This window comes from Podarcis melisellensis (assembly GCF_964234715.1).
Source record: "Podarcis melisellensis genome assembly, chromosome: 13".
Lineage (NCBI taxonomy): Eukaryota > Metazoa > Chordata > Lepidosauria > Squamata > Lacertidae > Podarcis > Podarcis melisellensis.
Genome location: NC_138545.1, coordinates 3917565 through 3938666, shown reverse-complemented (window position 1 = coordinate 3938666; position 21102 = coordinate 3917565). Strand labels below are relative to the sequence as shown.

Here is a 21102-nt window from a genome sequence, read left to right as displayed (position 1 = left end):
CCCTTTTCTGGCTGTGTGTGTGTGTAATTTGTAAGGGACCGGGGCGGGGGTTACGTTACCGGCAAGTTCATTAAAACTATTGCATTATCATAGAATTTCAGAGTGGGAAGGGTCCCCCGAGGGTCATCAGTCCAACCCCCTAAAATGCAATGTACCACCATTTGCAACTGGGTGGCAGCCTCTTCCTGGGGCCTGTAACTGATGGACATTCCCCAGAAAGGAAGCTCATTGTAATGGTTATATGGGGTTGCTCGTGCGTAAGTTGCCGCCACTCCTGGCTAGGTGGCCTGGTTAAACCTTTCCTGGCTGGACAGCCCTTCACTTTGTGGCTGTTCAGTCGCTAGCAGTATCCGTCTGTGGGCGTTTCTTGAACCTCTTCCAGCAAAAAAGCTCTTTGACGCCAAGTTGCCGCCTACTTTCCCTGCGCGGAAGTCTTCTGCGCAGGGTGGGTTTGGGCAGCAGAGGACCTGTGCTCTCCTCGCTGGTCTCCTGCGAAGAGTCCTGGAGCCTCCTCTCCGCTTCCCCCATCCGCCCCCCTCTATCCCTGGTGTAGCGCTGATTATCTTCCCCAGCCGGAGACCTGCCTCTCTCCTTGCTTGGCCCCTCTCCAGCATCGCTGTGGATCCTCACCTCCTCCGCTAGTTGCGATGGCAGTTCCCTGACACTCATGGAAGCTTAAGAATATGCAATCACTGCAGGGACAGGTGCTAGATGAGGCAAAGGGCGGGGGGGGGGAGTGTAAAAAATTTTAAATTAAATTTCAGTTCTGTGTGTGTGTGTTTTTGAGAGCCAGTGTGGTGTAGTGGATAAGAGCAGTGGACTCGTAATCTGGGGAACCGGGTTCGCGTCTCCGCTCCTCCACATGCAGCTGCTGGGTGACCTTGGGCCAGTCACACTTCTCAGAAGTCTCTCAGCCCCACTCACCTCACAGAGTGTTTGCTGTGGGGCAGGAAGGGAAAGGAGAATGTCAGAGACTCCTTCGGGTAGTGATAAAGCGGGATATCAAATCCAAACTCCTCCTCCTCTTTTCTTTTTTACAGTACAGTCATACCTCATACCTTTCAGGTTACGTCCTGTGGCGACTCGGAAGTATCGGAAAGGGTCACTTCCGGGTTTCACCGCATGCGCAGAAGCGCAAAATGACGTCCCACGCATGCACAGAAGCGGCGAATCGCAACCCGCACGTGCGCAGACGCGCCGCTGCGGATTGCGTTCTTTTCATGTTGTGAATGCAACCAGAGGTACCACTGTATAAAAATGCGGGGGTTTCATAAAGATATGTGCCTCTCTTTTTTGTCCTGACCCGTGAGGTTTTCCCTCCTACACAGAGTTTCATAGGATTTTTGTTCAATAAACTACCTGGAATATTTGTTTTTGATGACTGTGACGACAGGGCAGTTCTCAGAAGCCAGCTCCGAAAATTTAAAATTTCCTGATCTCATGTGTTAGTAACCGAGTGAGGCGTAGGGAAAAAAGAAAGATTACTTGTGACGTTACACTCAACCTTACTGGCAAGGGTCCAATGTGTATGCAGCTTGTTGAACAGACAAAATGTCTCAAACCAAAGGCCAGTGGCTGTTTGTACCCCACGCCCATTAGTGAAACCGGCACAGGGGAAAGCAGACTTTTTGCCTCTCCGTATAAAATGGAGGGCAGTCGTTTTAGGTACAGAAGCAGGAGTGGAAAACACGACCCGTAGGTCAGCTGCCGCCTGAAAAACATTTGTAGCGCTGGTTAGAACAATGGGCGGTAAATTGACACACATTTTGCTTTTAACCTGACCTGCGAGTGCGCTTGGAACGGCAGCTACTGCGGGCGAAACACACCAAAAAAGCTGCTTTTCCTAGAAATGGGGGACTAGGGAGGGGGGACTGACAACAGGAAAGCACTTTGGACCCTTTGCTCCTGGCAGGATTCAGCTGAACAAGCCTTTAGGTCTTTCCCCACTGACCTGCCCCAAAGTTTGAAAACTGCCTGTTTATACACTGGCGGCCTTCAGACATGTTTGGACTACAATTCCCATTGGGTATTAGCCAAGACATCCGGTCCAGAACGTGATGGACACCAACTTGGGAGAAGTGTCATACTAAATTATGAATGTGTGCAAAATTTGCTTGTTTTGCAAACAATTTTAGGGAAGCACTGTTTTCTTCCCTCCGTCCACTTAGAAATACAAATGAGAGTCTACTACCTTCCGGTCAGCTCTTACTGCCCCAAAGTTCTTGCTAATGTTTATCCAGACTCTCCCAATTTCTGTTATTGGGGCAAGATAGTAAGGGGGGGTGTGGAACAGACACATGCACCGTTGAACGCTCCTCGAATTATACAAAGTTTTATTTAGAGTGCAATCTCTGTTTTCACAAATTACAGCGAAGAGAGAAGGGGAGAATAAAGCCACACACATGGTCATCCCACGTATATTTTCTTCCTTTGCCCTGGGACTTGGGCTGAGGTTCGGGGGGGGGGAGTCGAAGCAACGAGAGAGCAGGGGCCTCACTTATGGTAGAAGCGCTGGCCCTGTTGCGGGTGCTGGATGAATGGGTGCCGAGGTGCTGGCTGCGGGGAGGCCTGGAAACCAGACTGCAAGAGGGGAGAGAAAGAGATGTTAAAGGAAAGAAGTTTTCAGTGCACGGTGGTACCTTGGTTCTCAAACACCTTGCTTCCCAAACACCAAAAACCCAGAAGGAAACGTTCCGGTTTTTGAACGTTTTTTGGAAGCTGAACGTCTGATGCGGCTGTCGGCTATTGTTTCCGGGGCGCCTGCACCAATCAGAAGTTGCCCCTTCGTTTTCGAACATTTCGGAAGTCAGACGGACTTCCGGAACGGATTAAGTTTGCCGCTTTTGTTTTTGCCGTTTATTTTGTGTTTTTGTTTTTGAGGCTTTTCCGGTTCATTTGTTTTTGTGACTGTGTGGAACCCAGTCTACTGATTGATTGATTGATTGACTGATTGCGTGACTGTGGAAATAGATAAAGCCCCCCCCCCCATTCAAACAATGACTATCGGAGCAGGTAAGAATTTTTTTTGAAAAATTTATCATTACAATACTGTATTATTTTATAGTACAGTACATTGTTTATTGCTTTCAACTTACAGATCAATGGCCTCGTTAGATAGTAAAATTCATGTTAAATTGCTATTTTAGGGGTTGTTTTTAAAAGTCTGGAACGGATTAATCCGTTTTGCATTACTTTCTATGGGAAAGCGCACCTCGGTTTTGGAACGGATTAAGTTTGAGAACCAAGGTACTGCTGTAGATGAATTAACGGTCACAACCGGAAGGTTGTACAGCATCCCTCATCTTACACAGGGGTTTGGCTCCTAGCGCTAAGTGGAAATCGTGGAGAGTCCAACCCTTAGAATTGCCCAATGGGTGAGAGGGAGAGCGTGAGACAGCTTGTGTACTGAGCCGGCCTTGCCCAATGCCCAGCTAGCAAGGCAGGGAGCTAAACGCTCTTTGTGCCAGCGTAGTCCCAGCTCTCCACCTCACTTGGGACTCGCGCTTTTCCAACCAGCCTGCCTTCAACCGTGCGTGGTTGACATCGCACCAATCGAGTGCGCAGCAAGATGAGGGGTGACTGCCTTCAGTTTTCAGGCTACTGGGTGGAAACTCCCAGTACGTTTCCAAGCATAATTCAAAGTGTTGGTGCTGACCTTGAAAGCCCTAAATGGCCTCAAAGGCCCAGTAGACCTGAAGGAAAATCTCCACCCCCATTGTTCACCCCGGACACTGAGGTCCAGCACCGAGGGCCTTCTGGCAGTTCCCTCCCTGCGAGAAGCGAGGTTGCAGGAACCAGGCAGAGGGCCTTCTTGGTGGTGGCTCCTGCCCTGTGGAACCCCCTCCCACCAGATGTCAAGGAAATAAGCAACTCCCTGACTTTTGGAAGACATCTGAATGCAACCCTGTTTAGGGAAGCTTTTAATATTTGATGAATTATTGTATTTTAATACAGTGGTACCTCGGGTTAAGTACTTAATTTGTTCTGGAGGTCTGTTCTTAACCTGAGGTTCCACTTTAGCTAATGGGGCCTCCTGCTGCTGCTGCGCCACCGGAGCACGATTTCTGTTCTCATCCTGAAGCAAAGATCTTAACCTGAAGCACTATTTCTGGGTTAGCGGAGTCTGTAACCTGAAGCGTATGTAACCTGAGGTACCACTGTATTTTGTTGGAAGCCGCCCAGAGTGGCTGGGTAAACCCAGCTAGATGGGCAGGGTATAAATAATAAATTATTATTATTATTATTATTATTATCATCATCATCATTATTATTATGTGTCCGGAGGGCCCTTGGGGTGCCGGTCAGGCTGTGGGCAGTCAGAGTGTCTCCTCTTTGATGCTTCTGTCCTGGCCAAAAGATCACCTCCTCCCAGCCTGATCGAGTGTGCCTTCATGAGTTTATCATCTGTGTGCTAAATCAAGCCGGCCAAGGGCAGGGCACAGCTGGGGTTGAATTCTCGGTGCCGGCCTGTGGAACTCCCTTCCCCTGGAGCCTTGCCAAGCAGCCAGCACTGTAAACCTCTCCGCTTCTCTCTCTGTCCCTCCCCAACCCACCTTCCAGCCTACGCGGAAACGGTTCAAAGCAGCAGAGGGTTCAGACCGTACCGAACACTGGGCACGAACAGGTTGCCCTCCTGTTAAGGGGCGCAGATTATTTTTAATAAAATGAAGCCAGCCAGGCCTCCCACACTGCTCACATCTTTGGCGATGTTGTGTTTTGGTTTGTTTAACCGCTGCTGCTGTTTTTCATACCAAAACTTGGTTCAAGAATCCTACCGGTAGTTTCGTGCTGGCGTGTTTTGTTTGATTGGTTTATCTTTTTAATAGAAAGGTAGAGTAAAAAAATCATGAAATCGTGAACGGATCGTCTGAACTTTTTCCAAGGAAGAGTCAGAAATACAGTTGTATTTTTTAAAAATAAAATACAATGGTACCTTGGTTCTCAAACACCTTGCTTCTCAAATTCTGAAAACCTGGAAGTGTTCCTATTTTTGAACGTTTTTCGGAAGCCGAACGTCCGATGCGGCTGTCGGCTATTGTTTCTGGGGCGCCTGCACCAATCAGAAGCTGCGCCTTGGTTTCCGAACATTTTGGAAGCCAAATGGACTTCCAGAACAGATTATGTTTGGCGCTTTTGTTTTTGCTGTTTATTTTGCGTTTTTGAGGCTTTTCTAGTTTAATTTGTTTTCGTGACTGTGTGGAAGCCAGTTCGATTGATCGATTGTGTGACTGCGGAAATGGCTAAAAGCCCCCCATCCAAACAATGACTATCATCAGCGCAGGTAAGAAAATTTTTTTAATACTGTCTTATATATAGTACATTGATTATTGCTTTCATTTTATGGATCCATGGTGTCATTAGATAGTAAAGTTCATGTTAAATGGCTGTCTTAGGGGTTGTTTTCCAAAGTCTGAAACGGATTAATCCGTTTTGCATTCCTTTCTGTGGGAAAGCGTGCCTTGGTTTTGGAACGCTTTGGTTTTGGAACAGACTTCTGGAATGGATTAAGTTTGAGAACCCAGGTACCAATGTAAAACTAATGCAGTGTTGTATTCTAGTAAAGGTAAAGGTAAAGGGACTCCTGACCATTAGGTCCAGTCGCGGACGATTCTGGGGTTGCGGCACTCATCTTGCTTTATTGGCCGAGGGAGCCGGCGTACAGCAGGAGTAAGCCACTTCTGGCGAACCAGAGCAGCGCACGGAAACACCGTTTACCTTCCCGCCGGAGTGGTACCTATTGATCTACTTGCACTTTGAGGTGCTTTCGAACTGCTAGGTTGGCAGGAGCAGGGACCGAGCAACGGGAGCTCACCCCGTCACGGGGATTCGAACCGCCGACCTTTTGATCGGCGAGCCCTAGGCTCTGTGGTTTAGACCACAGCGCCACCCGCGCCCCCTTGTATTCTAGTAGACCCGCATAAATTGATGCACCAACATTGGCGGCATCCGACAGGAAGTCTGGTTGGCGGTGGTTCTGCTGGGGACTGGCCTGTTCATTGGGGGCTCTCCATTTGCAGAATGACCCCAACCTCAGACTGTACAGAGGCCAGAGGCTGACTAGGGAGGAGAGCCACTCTGCATGCGCTCAGAGGTACTGCTATCCGACCTAACCGGAAGAGTCCGCGACCAGAAGGAGGAGGAGTATCAGGAAGAGTGGATTAAATTTAATGATTATTTAGTTAAATAAGTTAAGTTAAATGAACTGAAAACAGCTTGCAGATACTTAACTGGCTCAGGATTTTATTTATGTTAAGTGATGAATTAATATGTTTAATTCCATAATGTGAAGATCTAAGGATATTAATGTTTAAAGTTAAATTTCATAAGAATTGGGATTTGGAAAACTGTTAAAAGGACATGCAATGAAATTCAACCAAAGAGGAGCGAGGAAGTCACTTAACAAAGTTAATAAGTGTAATTTTCAATAAGGTTATGATTTATGTTTGTTTGTCTTGTGTGTTTGTTTGTTTATAAAATTGTGGAAACCAGTATTTTTTTAAAAAAACCAAAACCCTAGAGGTACTGCCGTGATACGACAAGGCTTGGGATCGAGTGCCGCTCCCCCCACCCAGCCAGCGAGATACTTACTGTGTGGGGCTGCTGTGGGGCGGTTCCGTGCGAGAAGCTGCCAGGGGAGGCTGGGCGGGCCGGGTGGGTGTACGCCAAACTGGGCTATAAGGGAGAGAAAGCAGGGTGGGCAAAAATCAGCAAGCGGGAGAGAGCAGGATGGAAAGGGGCTGGGCGTTGCGACGGCGGTGGGAGAGGCACCCACCTGGGACAAGGAAAAGGAAGGCAAAATTCACAACAGGCCGAAAACAAGGGGAAGAACGACAACACATTATGGGCACGGAAAACTGCACAATTGGGAAGTACTGGAAAGAGAGGGAGTGGGAGCAGGAAGAGGGGCAACGCGCCTTCAGGTTCTTACCTTGGCAGCTGTCTGCATCTGGACAGGGATTTGGGGGGCTTGTAGGAGGCCCTGGTTTGGGTGCAAGGCTTGGGGGTGCATCGGGCGCAGGGTCGACTGGAGAGAAAAGGACAAGAGAAGGAGAGCAGAGGAGTTAGACCGTCTCCCAAGGTGAGAGGGAATGCACTCTGCACATGCTCTGGTTATTTCATGGCCGAATGTTCTTCCCAGGCTCCTGTCCGAACTTAAAATTTACCCCCTGTGTGGTTAGAAACAGTCAACAATGGCTGCATTTGCACCGCTGCGACGCCATTTTTATACAGTCATGGCTTTCCCCCCAATGGATTCTGGGAGTTGAGGGTCTTAATTTTTTTATTGGAGACCCATATCCCACTCAGAGAGGTATTTCAGAGTGGTCCTGTATACCTGAAGGAGTGTCTTCATCTCCATCATTCTGCCTGGACACTTGTGTTCTAGTAAAAGGAAAGGGACCCCGGACTGTTAGGTCCAGTCGTGGCCGACTCTGGGGTTGCGGCGCTCATCTCTCTTTACTGGCCGAGGGAGCCGGCGTACAGCTTCCAGGTCGTGTGGCCAGCATGACAAAGCTGCTTCTGGCGAACCAGAGCAGCGCATGGAAACGCCGTTTACCTTCCCGCCAGAGTGGTACCTATTGAACTACTTGCACTTTGACGTGCTTTCGAACTGCTAGGTTGTCAGGAGCAGGGACCGAGCAACGGGAGCTCACTCTGTCGCGGGGATTCGAACCACCAACCTTCTGATCGGCAAGTCCTAGGCTCTGTGGTTTAACCCACAGGGCCACCCAGGGCCCCATACTGACTACTTAGGTTTGCGGCTGCTTCCCTGATGACGTACCACTGCCATTTGCTTTTTTAAAAAATTGTTAGCCATCTTGTAAGATCTCTGTGGGTAAAAAGTCAGTCCGTAAAAGCATAGGGCTCTTCATCTTGTGGCTGCGGGCTCGGGCCCCATGTTGGGGCCGAAAGATTCCTGCATTCCAGGGGGCTGGTGACCCCTGGGGTCCCTTTCCAGCTCTACAAAAGAGCACGGACATTTTCAGAGAGCGATGCTCCGGGTGCGAACTCACCGAATCAGTAAATCCCGACTGCTGGTTCGCGTGCTCCAGTTGTTTCTGCAAAGGGATGGCTGTGCTGGGAGGAATGAAACCTGGAAAGGGAAGGTTGAAAGAGCTAAGCGTGAGCCTTGCAAGGAAAGAAACAGGGCCTGGGAAGAAGTGTGGGGCTGGTTCATTTTCTCTTTCCTTTTCGGACAACATCTCCCAGCACAGCTCCCCTGCCATCTCATGTCCATGGAGGCGCAGGTCAACTCTGTGTCCAGGGCGGCTGTCTGCCAGCTCCATCTGGTACGCAGGATGAGACCCTACCTGCCTGTGCACTGTCTGGCTAGAGTGGCGCATGCTCTGGTTATCTCCCGCTTGGACTACTGCAATGCACTCTACGCAGGGCTACCTTTGAAGGTGACCCGGAAACTGCAACTAATCCAAAATGCGGCAGCTAGACTGGGGACTGGGAGTGGCTGCCAAGACCATATAAGACCGGTCCTGAAAGGCCTACATTGGCTCCCAGGATGTTTCCGAACACAATTCAAATTGCTGGTGCTGACCTTGAAAGCCCTAAACGGCCTCAAAGGCCCAGTAGACCTGAAGTCTCCACCCCCATCGTCCAGCCCAGACACTGAGGTCCAGCTCCGAAGGCCTTCTGGCGGTTCCCTCCCTGCGAGAAGCAAAGCTACAGGGAACCAGGCAGAGGGCCTTCTCGGTGGTAGCACCCGCCCTGTGGAACGCCCTCCCACCAGATGTCAAAGAGAAGAACAACTACCAAACTTTTAGAAGACATCTGAAGGCAGCCCTGTTTAGGGAAGCTTTTAATATTTGATAAATCTGCCCAGAGTAGCTGGGGAAACCCAGCCAGATGGGTGGCGTATAAATAATAATAATAATAATAATAATAATAATAATAATAATAGGATTTGCCAACCCCTGGCATGCTCTGGTCCATGGGGTCACGAAGAGTCAGACACGACTAAACAACTGCAGACTTATTATTATTATTATTATTATTATTATTATTATTATTATGATGATTTGCCAGCCCTTCTGCGGACTTACCAGGCTGAGCCGTGGGAAAGTGGCTGTGGATTGTGTAGCCGGGTTGCTGTTGCGGCAAGTACTGCATGGTGGGGAAAGCAGAAGGCCCTGGAAGGGAAAGGAGAGGGGGGTGAAAGCCCGGCCTGCTCTGCCCCCGCCACCCATGCCGCGGAGGGAAAAGGATGCAGCGTGGCACCCGATTGCCCGCGGGCTCCATCCTCACCTCGGATCGACTGGCTGCTGGCATAGCTGACGGGCACCGTGTGTTGGCTCTGTCCCACGGCATAAGGGCTGTGCCCGGACTGCCCGCCCTGGTACTGGCCGTGCTCTGCCGTGCTGGCGGGGAAAGTCGGCTGCGTGGCAAAGTGGCGAGACTGGGGAGACAAAGCGCGCACAGAGACGTCCCTTAGGGTTACCGCGTGGTGCACCAAACCTGCCTCACAACTAACCGCTTTGTCTTATTTGCCATGCAACGTATTTTCGTGTTTCCCTGCCGTAAACGGGCCTGTGGCACTCGGAAGGAAGGGCAGCATATCAATTTAATAAGTAACTATCATACCAGCAGCAACAGCAAAGGCAGCGCTGCCGCCGTCCGCCATTTTGAAAAGGGAGCCATTTTGTGAGGGATGAACTAACCATTTTGTCTTGTGTATCTAGGGGGGGCCATACGGAGAATACTGCGGTCGGAAGCAGCATCCGGAAGGAAACTGGAAAAATATCGGGGGAAACCCAGGTCGGCAGTGTTGTTTCCCTTAAAAATAGCTCCAAAACGTCAATTTTTGTTGAGATTTTGCCAAAAACAACAACTTCCTCCCAAGCTCAACAACTTTTGTTTCTGGATTTTCACTTTTTGAAATGTGGCGACCCTAGTTTATCATGTTATGTGGTTTTATACTGTAAACGGGCCTGTGGGATCGAGGGCAGGATATAAATTTAAATAACAACCACCACGACAATAGGAGCGGCAGCGCTGCCACCGCCCGCCATCTTGTGAGGGAAGCTGGCAGAACATTTGGCGGAGAACGTTTGACTCTGCTCATGAAAAGCAAAATATAACCACTTCCGAGGAGGAATAGAAAACTGTGCTCAGCCCCTGGCACGGTTCTCGCCTGCTTAGGCAGGCCTGCCTTCATGGCATTTCAACGTGCGGTTTCTATTACATATCGTTTGTTTTAGACGCATGGCTTTTACTTCTACTCTGAGAAATCTTACATCAATTTGGCTTTATATATCTGGCATGTGCAACTAGTCAATTGCGGGGCTTTCCTGGTCAATCATGTGATCCTGGTTGATCACCCCCCCCAAAAAAGCTCCACAATGGTCAATCCAATGGGTAGATCACTGACAGTTTTTTTATATAGTGGGAGTAGATCGCAGTCTCTTGGGCATGAGTAGGCAAACTAAGGCCCAGGGGCCGGATCCAGCCCAATCGCCTTCTTAATCCGGCCTAATCGCCTTCTTAATCCGGCCTGCGGACGGTCAGGGAACCAGCATGTTTTTACATGAGTAGAATGTGTCCTCTTATTTAAAATGCATCTCTGGGTTATTTGTGGGGCACAGAAATTCATTCATTTCCCCCCAAAAAATATAGTCTGCCCCCCCCCCCAGGTCTGAGGGACAGTGGACCGGCCCCCTGCTGAAAAAGTTCACTGACCCCTGCTCTTGGGAGTTGGACATGCCTGTTTCATATTATCAGTTTTTTAAACGGATATTTCACATTGTATTTTGCAAACTGCTTAGGAGGTTTCTGCTGATTAAGCAACGTGCCCCTCTTGCCAAATAAATTACCGTATTTTTTGCACCATAAGACGCACCTAGTTTTTGGAGTAGGAAAACAAGAAGAAAAAAAATATTCTGAATCTCAGAAGCCAGAACAGCAAGAGGGATCGCTGTGCAGCGAAAGCAACAATCCCTCTTGCTGTTCTGGCTTCTGGGATAGCTGCGCAGCCTGCATTCGCTTCATAAGACGCACACACATTTCCCTTTTTAGGAGGGGAAAAAGTGCGTCTTATAGAGCAAAAAATACGGTAATAAATCCTTTGAGGAATACTATGACTTCAGTGTTGAACAAAGAGATCTGGTCTGTCCCGGAACAACGGGGGGGGGGGGGGAGGCACTCACTGTGATCACTGGAGGACCAAACATTTGCTTGGCTCGATCGGCGGATATCAAGGTACCGGCCCGGTTATGGCCTCCAGGGCTCCCTGCGGAGAAAGAGAATAAATCCCATTGACATCAACCCTCCAAGCTGCCCAGAGGGTGGGGGGTCAAGTCTTCCCTTTCCTCCGATAAAAGACTCTCCGGAAGGGTGATGTGACACACTATTTAATTGGGATCCGCCATTATGGGACAGAGATAAACATTCCTGGGGGAGGCGAGCTCTTCATTTGTTATCATATCTGTACTTCAAGTCCGAATTGGCAAATCTCCCCTGAAAGCCTAATGTTTGATGCAACCTGTCTGAGAAAATGAATGGGCAAACGCCTAGATTTCATTTCATCGGAACTGAGTAAAGATGGCGTCTGCCACCAGAGAAGGTTAATAGTAAGTAAATTTGTTTGGCAATATAACGCAAAAGTCTTAAGGGCCCTCCTCAAACCGATTCGAGAATAAGAGAGGATCACCGCATCGTCAGCATACAATAATAAGGGGCAGCGATAGTCTGCAAGCCTGGGTGCATGAATGGAGGTTTGGGCCTCAGCTAGGGGCGTTCTCATGTCACTAATATAGAGGTTAAAAAGATAGGGGGCAAGGATGCACCCTTGTCGTACCCCCTTATTTATTGGTGCAGAGTTTGTGAGATCGCCCTCAGGTGTTAACCTCACCCTAGCGGCCGTCCCTTCATGTAATTTAATCATAAGCCACAACAGCCTTTTATCTATGCCCCACTTTGCCAGTTTTTCCCATAACAGCTCTCTAGAGATACTGTCAAAAGCCGCCTTCAGGTCTATAAAAGCGGCACATAGAAGACCATGAGTAGGGGATGAATACTTCCGCGCCAAATGATATAGAATTATAGCATGGTCAATAGAAGCACGATTTGGTCTAAACCCGAAGGACTTTTGGATTGATTTGGCATAAACACCAGCGTGTGAGGACATTCTGCAAACAGACTTATCAGCTGCAAAAAAAAAAAAAAAGGAGAGATACAAATTTCACACAGAAGCCCATTATTATTGACTTCAGCTCGCCTGTGGAAAACAACTCTGAGGCCATGAAGGAAGGAAGGATAACAACAGGAAGATTTAAAGAAGGAACTATTGGAAACTCAAGGCAGTAGAAACATAAGATGATTGGAACCCCACTGAACTTGAAGCATGGGAAGCCCCAACAAAAATCTATAATTGGGCAGAATATTTGGACTATATGAGGTGTATTTGTATAATTTGGAATGTGTAATGTGATCTGATTGGATTGTTAAAATGGAAAACTTAATAAAAATTATTTTAAAAAACAAGTCTACTCTTTCCTCCGCTCTCCCCTCTCCCCTACCTGAAATCTTAACAAGGGAGGCACCTCAGAGGCTTTATGCATGGAATGTCCTGGGTTCGAGTCCCGACATCTCTCGCTAAAACTGGACCGCAGGTGGAGACTGGCGGCCCGATTCAGAACAAGGCGACTTCGGGTGGGGAAAGCACACCTGCCTGATCCGTGGCCGAACTCTACGCGAATCCTCTCAATGCGCCACCGACGCGGCCATAAAGAAACGCACCTTGCATGTTGAGGATGTGAGCTCCTGCGTGGACGGCCATTCCTTGCTGGTAAGCGGCTGCCGTCAGCGTTGTCATGTCGCTGTGGACAGGAGGAAGGAGGTCAATAAAACTTGATCTATGCCGGCGCCTGCTCTTGCCATTCGCTGCCCCTTTTGCACAAGGCAGTCGTTGGCTGCCTTCAAGGTTTCCCACACATTGTGATTTCTGCGTACCGCACACACACAACACAATTCACGAAATATTGCCAGGTCAAAAATTACGAAGCTGGTACAGTCGTAGCTCAGAAGTCGAACGGAATCCGTTCCTGAAGTCCGTTCTGACTTCCAAAACGTTCAGAAACCAAGGCATGGCTTCCGATTGGCTGCAGGAAGCTCCTGCAGCCAATCAGAAGTTGCAGAACCCGCGTCGGACGTTCGGGTTCCAAAGAACGTTTGCAAACCGGAACACTCACTTCCGGGTTTGTGGCATTCGGGAGCCAAAACGTTTGAGTTGCAAGGCGTTCAAATTATGAGGTACGATTGTATCATGATATGGACTTCAAGCCAGTTTTGGACAATATATGTATGTAATTCTTTTATTTTATTCTTTTAATTTCTATATCACTTTATATTTTTAAGAAAAAGCTGAAAGCGGTTTACAGCAGGGGTCGGCAAGGATTACCTTGCCTGGGCCAGTTCACTCCCGCGGAGATCGCTTCATGGGCTGGATTGCGTCAACCGAGTCCCCGCTCTGTGCTGTGCTGGTTTAGTGCAGTGTGCAGGTACTCGCTGAGCGAGCGGCTTGGTTCAGGGGCGGCTAGTGGGCCGTTTAAACAACCCCCATGGACCGCTTACGGCCCATGGACCACAGGTTTAAAGGTAAAGGGATCCCTGACCATTAGGTCCAGTCGTGACCAACGCTGGGGTTGCGGCGCTCATCTCGCTTTACTGGCCGAGGGAGCCGGCGTACAGCTTCCGGATCATGTGGCCAGCAGGACTAAGCCGCTTCTGGCGAACCAGAGCAATGCATGGAAACACCGTTTACCTTCCCGCCGGAGTGGTACCTATTTATCTACTTGCACTTTGACGTGCTTTCGAACTGCTAGGTTGGCAGGAGCAGGGACCAAGCAATGGGAGCTCACCCCGTCGTGGGGATTCGAACCACCGACCTTCTGACCAGCAAGTCCTAGGCTCTGTGGTTTAACCCACAGCGCTACCCGCGTCCCTATGGACCACAGGTTTACAGCATATTAAATCAAAAAACCATAAATAAAACAATCTGAAGAAAATCAAATATAGAGTATACAGTCAAAGCAACATAACATCGCCCAGCCCTATGTGGAGGCCAGCATTCCAAGCACGCTCACACCACAGAACAGGCTGTGGGCAGTTTTATTTTCAATTCCTTGCCTAATAACTCCTAAGCATGGAATTTGTCTTTTTCACAGCGGCCAAACCCTGGCTCAACATCTCCACGAGGACCCTGTGGTCCTGCTCCTGCTCGGTCACAGCCAGTTCAGAACCCACAAACATAAACACACAGTTAGGATTTCCCCCTCTGCATCGCTAGACGCTTGTGATCTCGCCAACCTTTGCTCCTTGCGACGTCGTTTCTCCTCCTCGTGAAGCACTTTTTTCAGCTGAAGGAAAAGCTGGTGCTTCTCCTCCTGTAGGGCCAGCAGTTTCTCTTCCAGCTTCATGATCTGCGGGTGGAAAAGGGGTCGGAGGTGAGCTGGGATGTCTCCAGGGATGGTGGTCTCCCAAAACAAAGGGCCGCCCCACAGACCTGCTCCTTCGTCTCCTCCAGGGACATCCGCTCTTCCATCTCCTTCTTCCGACGCCTCTCTTGTTCCTCCTTCATCTTCTGCTCCATCATCTTGTCGACTTCTTCCTCCTCTGCAGGACCAGGGGAAAAGGCATAATAATAATAATAATAATAATAATAATAATAATAATAATAATAATAATTTATTTATACCCCGCTCTTCTGGCTGGGTTTCCCCAGCCGCTCTGGGCGGTCTCCAACAGAATATTAAAACACAATGATCTATTAAACATTAAAAGCTTCCCTAAAGAGGGAGGAAAATAAAATAATAATAATAATAATAATAATAATTTATTTATACCCCGCCCATCTGGCTGGGTTTCCCCAGCCACTCTGGGCAGCTTCCAACAGAATATTAAAACACAATAATCTATTAAACATTAAAACATTAAAAGAGGGAGGAATAACCTTCCCGAAATGCAACTTCCATGGAACCTCAACTCAGTTCAAGACTTGATCAGGTTCTGCACTACTTAGGCAGGAAGAACCAGTTGCACAAATATAGGATAGCGGACACTTGGCTTGCCAGTAATCCTTGTGAAAAGGATCTAGGGATCTTGGTGGATCACAAGTTGAACGTGAGCCCACAATGTGATGCAGCAGCAAAAAAGGCCAATGCTATACTAGGCTGCATCAATGGAAGTCTAGTGTCCAGATCAAGGGAAGGAATAAGGTAAAGGGACCCCTGACCTTTAGGTCCAGTCGTGGCCGACTCTGGGGTTGCGGCGCTCATCTCGCTTTATTGGCCGAGGGAGCCGGCGTACAGCTTCCGGGTCATGTGGCCAGCAGGACTGAGCCGCTTCTGGCGAACCAGAGCAGCGCACGAAAACGCCGTTTACCTTCCCGCCGGAGCGGTACCTATTTATCTACTTGCACTGGTGTGCTTTCAAACTGCTAGGTTGGCAGGAGCAGGGACCGAGCAACAGGAGCTCACCCCATCGCGGGGATTCGAACAACCGACCTTCTGATCAGCAAGTCCTAGGCACTGTGGTTTAACCCACAGCGCCACCCGCGTCCCAAGGGAAGGAATAGTCCCGCTGTATTCTGCCTTGGTCAGACCACGCCTGGAAGATGGTGTCCAGTTCTGGGCACCACAATTTAAGGAAGATATTGGCAAGCTGGAATGTGTGCAGAGTGGGTGACCAAGATGGTCAAAGGTCTGGAAAACAAGCCTTATGAGGAACGGTTGAGGGAACTGGGTATGTTGAGCCTGGAAAAGAGAAGACTGGGAGGAGATCTGACAGCCATCTTCAAATCTCCGAAGGGCCGTCACATGGAAGATGGAGCAATCTTATGTTCTCCTGCTCTGGAGCGTTGGACAGATGAAAGTTGCAAGGAAAGAGATTGGGACTAAACTTCAGGAAGAGCTTTCTGACAGTAAGAGGCGTTTGACAGGGGAAGCATCTCTCTGGGATGATGCTGGGCTCTTCTTCCTTGGAGGTTTTTAAGCAGAGGTTGGAAGGTCTTGGAAGTTTCAGTTGGGATTCCCGGATTGCAGGGGGTTGGGCTGGATGACCCCTGGGGTTCCCTCCAACTCTGTAATCCTGGGATTTCCAGGTCACTGGGGGTCGGCATCCTCCCAGCCTAGCCCACCTGGCAGGGTTGCGGGTGCGGGGATTGCGCGCCGCCTGGAGCACCTTGCAGGCGGGATACAAACTCAAATGCAAATACATGCAAATGTATGCAAATGAAATTGCATATGCAAATACAAGTACACGCAAATGAATGCAAATGAAATCGCAAATGCAAATACAAGTACATGCAAATGCATGCAAATGAAATTGCAAATGCAAGTACATGCAAATGTATGCAAATGAAATTGCAAATGCAAGTACATGCAAATACATGCAAATACCCCCCCCCCGCCTCTCTCTCACCCTGCCGCTTCCTCTCTCTCTCCACCATGACGTGCCGGTGCAAGGCGCGGGCCATGGCCGAGCTCAGCTTCGGCCTCTCCAGCAGCGCCGGCATGGCGGCCTCTCCGGCTGCCCGGGGCGCCCGGGACCCGAGGCGGAGAAGGAGGCTCCTCGGAGGCCGCGGGAAGAAGGAGGAGAAGCAGCCCGGGAGAGGCGACGCCAACACCCCGCGCGGCTTCCTCTTCCGGGTCGCAGCTGCCCCGCCCCCCCACTGCCGGGGACCCAGGAGTCCGGGCAGGCTCCACCCCCCCCCAACTGGCTGAAGGGGCTCAATGCTCTCGCCCAACTGAGAAAGGGACCCAGGAGTCCGGGAAAGAGATCCCCGCTCTCCCCCAACTGAGAAAGGGACCCAGGAGTCCGGGACTGGGCTCCTCGCTCTCCCCCAACTGAGAAAGGGACCCAGGAGTCCGGGACTGGGCTCCTCGCTCTCCCCCAACTGAGAAAGGGACCCAGGTGTCCGGGAAAGGATCACCACTCTCCCCCAACTGAAAAAGGGACCCAAGAGTCCGGGAAAAGGCTCCTCGCTTTCCACCAACTAAGAAAGGGACCCAGGAGTCCGGGAATGGGCACCTCGCTCTCCACCAACTGAGAAAGGGACCCAGGAGTCCGGGAATGGGCTCCTCTCTCTTCCCCAACTTAGAGGGGGACCCAGGAGTCCGGGAAAGGGATCCCCGCTCTCCCCCAACTGAGAGAGGGACCCAGGAGTCCGGGAAAGGGGTCCTCTCTCTTCCCCAACTGAGAAAGGGACCCAGGAGTCCGGGAAAGGTCTCCTCGCTCTCCACCAACTGAGAAAGGGACCCAGGAGTCCGGGAATGGGCTCCTCTCTCTTCCCCAACTTAGAGGGGGACCCAGGAGTCCCCGGACAGGTGCCCCCCTCTAACCAGCTGACTGGAAGGGACCCAGGAGTCCTGCGTGCTCCTGCTCAGAGGGGAAAGGGACCCAGGCGTCCGAGAGGGCGGAAGAGCCCTGCCACTTGTGACACCCCTCGATTTTCAAAGTGGGGGGTGGCCTAGGGGGTTTCCTGTCGGTGTGAGGGGTGGGGGGGAGCCTTATGAAGACCCCCATCTGTGCTGAGGGACGGTCGCGTCCCCTCCCTCCCAACCCCAGATGTGAGAGAAGGGACCCAGGAGTCCGAGAGGCAAAAGGAGCGCTAAGTGCTGCTGGCAACGCCCTCTCTGCCCGCTGGTCTTTCCACACGTGAGACACGTGTCTGTCTGTGTTCTGGGGCCTCATCCTATTTCCTGGCATTGCAGTCTGCTTGGAACTGTTTCCTGGATTTTAAATGGTTGTAACCAGACTTGGGACCATTTGGTAAACAGGGAGGGGGCGTTGGGTGATAATATTGTTATGAATAAATCCCCTTTATTCCTCTTCACCCCTTTGAGAGGCTGACCTCCACCCCATCAGAAACACACACGACAAGCGCCTTTCTTCCTTTCCTGGGGGGTAGCCCCACTGAACCCCGTGGGACTTACGTTTAAATACATATTCTGAAGAGTTTGTGGGTGCTGGACTCCCCTAAACTCCTGGGTCCAGTTAGGGGGCAGCGCCCTGAGCGCGGGCAAAATTTGGCACCCCCATAATATTTTTTTATACAATAATTGTGTAGGCACCCGTATAAATATTGGACTATTATTATTATTTTGCACCCGGCGCCACCCTAAATCCAGCACTGGTCCATTGGATGCTAGAATCTCATTAAGGCTTGGGGTGTCAAAAGTTTATTAAGCTAGGCTACTCTCCCGTGTGAAGCAAAAGCTATAATAATAATAATAATAATAATAAATTTTATTTATACCCCACCCTCCCCAGCCAAGACCGGGCGGCATTTGGGACCTTTTAGTTTAAGAGACGACATGATAGAAGCTTGTAAAATTAAGCGTGGCAAAGGGAAAGTTTTCCTTGTGACACAGGAAATCCCGGGCCTCCCATGAAGCTGAACGATTTAGAAGATTTAGGCAAAGGAGGAAGACGTACTTGCTCATCCAGGACACATTTAAACTGCGGAACTCCCTGCCACAGGAGGCCAACTCGGGTGGTTTTAAAAGAGGCTCGGACAAATTGCTGGAGGAGGAGAAGGCTATCGGTGGCTGTGCTCTCCTGCCGCAGTTGAAGGCGGCGATGTGTCTGGGTACAAGTTGCTGGACGAATCCTGCGTGCAGGTTTACCAGAGGATATAGACCCAGCAGGCTCTCTTTTGGTTGTAGGAAAAAGAGACACAGACACTGAACCAGCTGAATCCTGGTTTATAAACCCTTGCAAGGAAGTTGGGGAGAAACGCACTGTACAACCTTTTAAACTTTTGTTCAAAAAAGAAAAAAGGGGAAACGAAGTTTTTTTACAGAGGTAAAAAAAAACAAAAACACCCCAATGCATGTCATTTTCCAACAAATAAAGTGAAAAAGCAGCATAAATACCATTTAAAATATATATAAATCAAAGGGGGAACGGGGTGGGCATTAAAAGCCATGTACCCTTTCGCCCCTCAAGAAAATTCACATTTTTTTTTAAATTTTAATTTGACAACCAACACAAGGTTTTAAATAAATAAGGGAAGGGAGAGGAGAGGAGGGGGAAAAAATTATCGGCTTGAGAAGGGAAAATGGGTGTTAACACACACTTGAGAAGTGAGTGCTGGGCTCCTTCAGGATAAAAAGAGCCAGGAAATTTAATTTTGGGGAGGGAGAGGGCGATGTGCTTGTTGTACGGGGAACGGGGGGGCCAGAAGAGAGAAGGAACCACCGGAGTCTTCTCTGGAGAGAAATTGTGGTACGGGTGGCGAGTTCGAAAAGCTGGGTGTGAAATTTGATAAATCCGTGTCTCTTCTCTTAGGTGGGAATAACTGGAGGGAAATCGTGGTACGGGTGTTGAGTTCGAGAAGCTAGGCGTGAAATTTGATAAATCCATGTCTCTTTTCCCCCCCGGAACCCACCCTTGAAACCTTCCACGGGGTTAAGTGCTTGTTCACAGGCTGCGTTGATTAAACACACACACACATACACATACACACACCATTCCACACCTTATTCCACGACCTTCTTGGTGCAGAAGGCGGAAGAAAGGGTGGTGGTGGGGAGGATGAAAATGAAGGACCCCCATTAAAAACACGCACGCGTACTAAGGAGCAATGAGACCCACGCTTGGGGGGCGGGTGTGAATCTGCCCCTCTGCTTTCTCTTCCGGGGAGGGGGCAGCGGCTGGGTCAACCCCTGCCCCCTTCACGCCCCTCTCCTGAAATGTCCGATCCTGTCGCAATGCAGCCATCGAAGAAAAAGAGAGGGGGCCGATATCACCCCCCAAAAAACCCCCTATCCTTTCCCAATGAACAGACTCAACCCTGCAGGGAGGGCGACTTTGGAAGGGAGGGAGGAAAAAGGGTGAATTTTGAAGGTATAGAAACCCCTGGGCGTTCCAGAAAGAGCCCCCACACCCCAAAATCTGCAAAAGTCCTTTTGTGGCAACTAATTCCCTTGCCCCGCTTACCCCCAAAACCCCCTCCCCTCATGCTCTTAAATACAAGGCTCAACACTCCCCAAACATCCCAACCCCCCCCCAAGTTTAGCTTGTCTCTGTGCAAAAAAAGGAAAAATTGGGGGGGGGTAGAAGAAGCAGCCGCCTGTGACCACAAGGGGGCAACGCCGTCCTCTGCCCCACTGAGAGACGGGGGGGGCAGTCTTTTGTGCCTGTCGATCGCCGTAGCTGTCACCGTCCCCCCCCCCAGTCTGTGCGTAGCAGGGGGTCGGGGTTTATGTTTTTTGGCAACAGCAACTACCCCCGCCGCTCCTCCCCGCCGAACGCCGTGGCGTCGTCTTCGTCAGCGCTCCTGGGCGGAGTGGTCCTCATTCCACGCGGACGAGGAGCCCGTAGAGGACGGTAGCACCTTTCTCCTTGGTGACCCACTCGATGTCGGCGCTGCTGAAGCGGGGGTCCAGGGGCTCGGGGGCCGCAAGCGACTGGGCGCAGACTTTGTAGGACCCGGGGCGGACGCACACCTGGAAGGCCACCTGGGCCGAGTGCTGCCGGTGGGACTTTGGGTCTTTGAATCTGCGGGAGAGAAGGCGGGCAGAATCGGGGCCGTGAGGTTAGCAGGAGACCTAATTAATAATAATAATAATAATAATAATAATAATAATTTATTTATATCCTGCCCTCCCCAGCCGAAGCCGGGCTCAGAGCGGCTAACAACAATAAAAGAAACACAGCATTCTAAAATCAGTTCATTTTAAAATCAATTCAGAATCAAATTAATGGCAACCATTGGGCTAGAGATCTGCAAGGATTACCAAAGGAGGGGGGTCAGACTGTGCCTTGGCCAAAGGCCTGGTGGAACAGCTCCGTCTTGCAGGCCCTGCGGAAAGATGTCAAGTCCCACAGGGCCCTAGTCTCTTGGGACAGAGCGTTCCACCAAGTCGGGGCCAGTACTGAAAAGGCCCTGGCCCTAGTTGAGACCAATCTAATCACCTAGGACCTCCAAAATGTTGTCATTTGTGGACCTTAAGGTCCTCCTTGGGGCATACCAGGAGAGGCCTGTCCCGTAGGTATGTGGGTCCTAGGCCACATAGGGCTTTAAAGGTCAAAACCAACACCTTAAACCTGATCCTGTACTCCACTTGGAGCCAGTGCAACTGGTAAAGCACT

General features: G+C 50.1%; 2 protein-coding genes across 2 annotated transcripts in view; both read right to left on the bottom strand.

Moving 5' to 3' along the window:
• Positions 1-2316: 2316 nt before the first annotated feature.
• GPS2 (G protein pathway suppressor 2) lies at positions 2317-16641 on the bottom strand. Its single transcript, XM_081886973.1, has 11 exons — positions 16426-16641; positions 14510-14619; positions 14314-14426; positions 12745-12824; positions 11154-11236; positions 9256-9406; positions 9054-9140; positions 8013-8092; positions 6929-7024; positions 6589-6672; positions 2317-2580 (listed from the first exon to the last, which is right to left on the bottom strand). The coding sequence occupies exons 1-11, from the start codon at positions 16517-16519 to the stop codon at positions 2494-2496; spliced, it is 1065 nt and encodes a 354-aa protein (XP_081743099.1). The 5' UTR covers positions 16520-16641; the 3' UTR covers positions 2317-2493.
• Positions 16642-19509: 2868 nt separating this feature from the next.
• NEURL4 (neuralized E3 ubiquitin protein ligase 4) overlaps positions 19510-21102 on the bottom strand; it is a gene marked incomplete at its 5' end in the record, with an annotated part of 57579 nt that continues 55986 nt past the window's right edge. The window contains one exon of the mRNA XM_081886689.1: positions 19510-20508. Coding sequence (XP_081742815.1) covers positions 20304-20508 — 205 coding nt within the window. The 3' untranslated portion in view covers positions 19510-20303. The remainder of the gene's footprint in view (positions 20509-21102) is intronic.

What these genes read in the sequence shown, in the direction of transcription:
- GPS2 (XM_081886973.1), bottom strand. Translation starts at nt 16,519, where the DNA reads ATGCCGGCGCTGCTGGAGAGGCCGAAGCTGAGCTCGGCCATGGCCCGC. An exon ending in TCACATCCTCAACATGCAAG is followed by an intron (nt 11,237 to 12,744) that starts GTGCGTTTCTTT and finishes CTTTCTCCGCAG; the next exon opens with GGAGCCCTGGAGGCCATAAC. An exon ending in CCCCACAGCAGCCCCACACA is followed by an intron (nt 2,581 to 6,588) that starts GTAAGTATCTCG and finishes CCCCTCTTGCAG; the next exon opens with TCTGGTTTCCAGGCCTCCCC.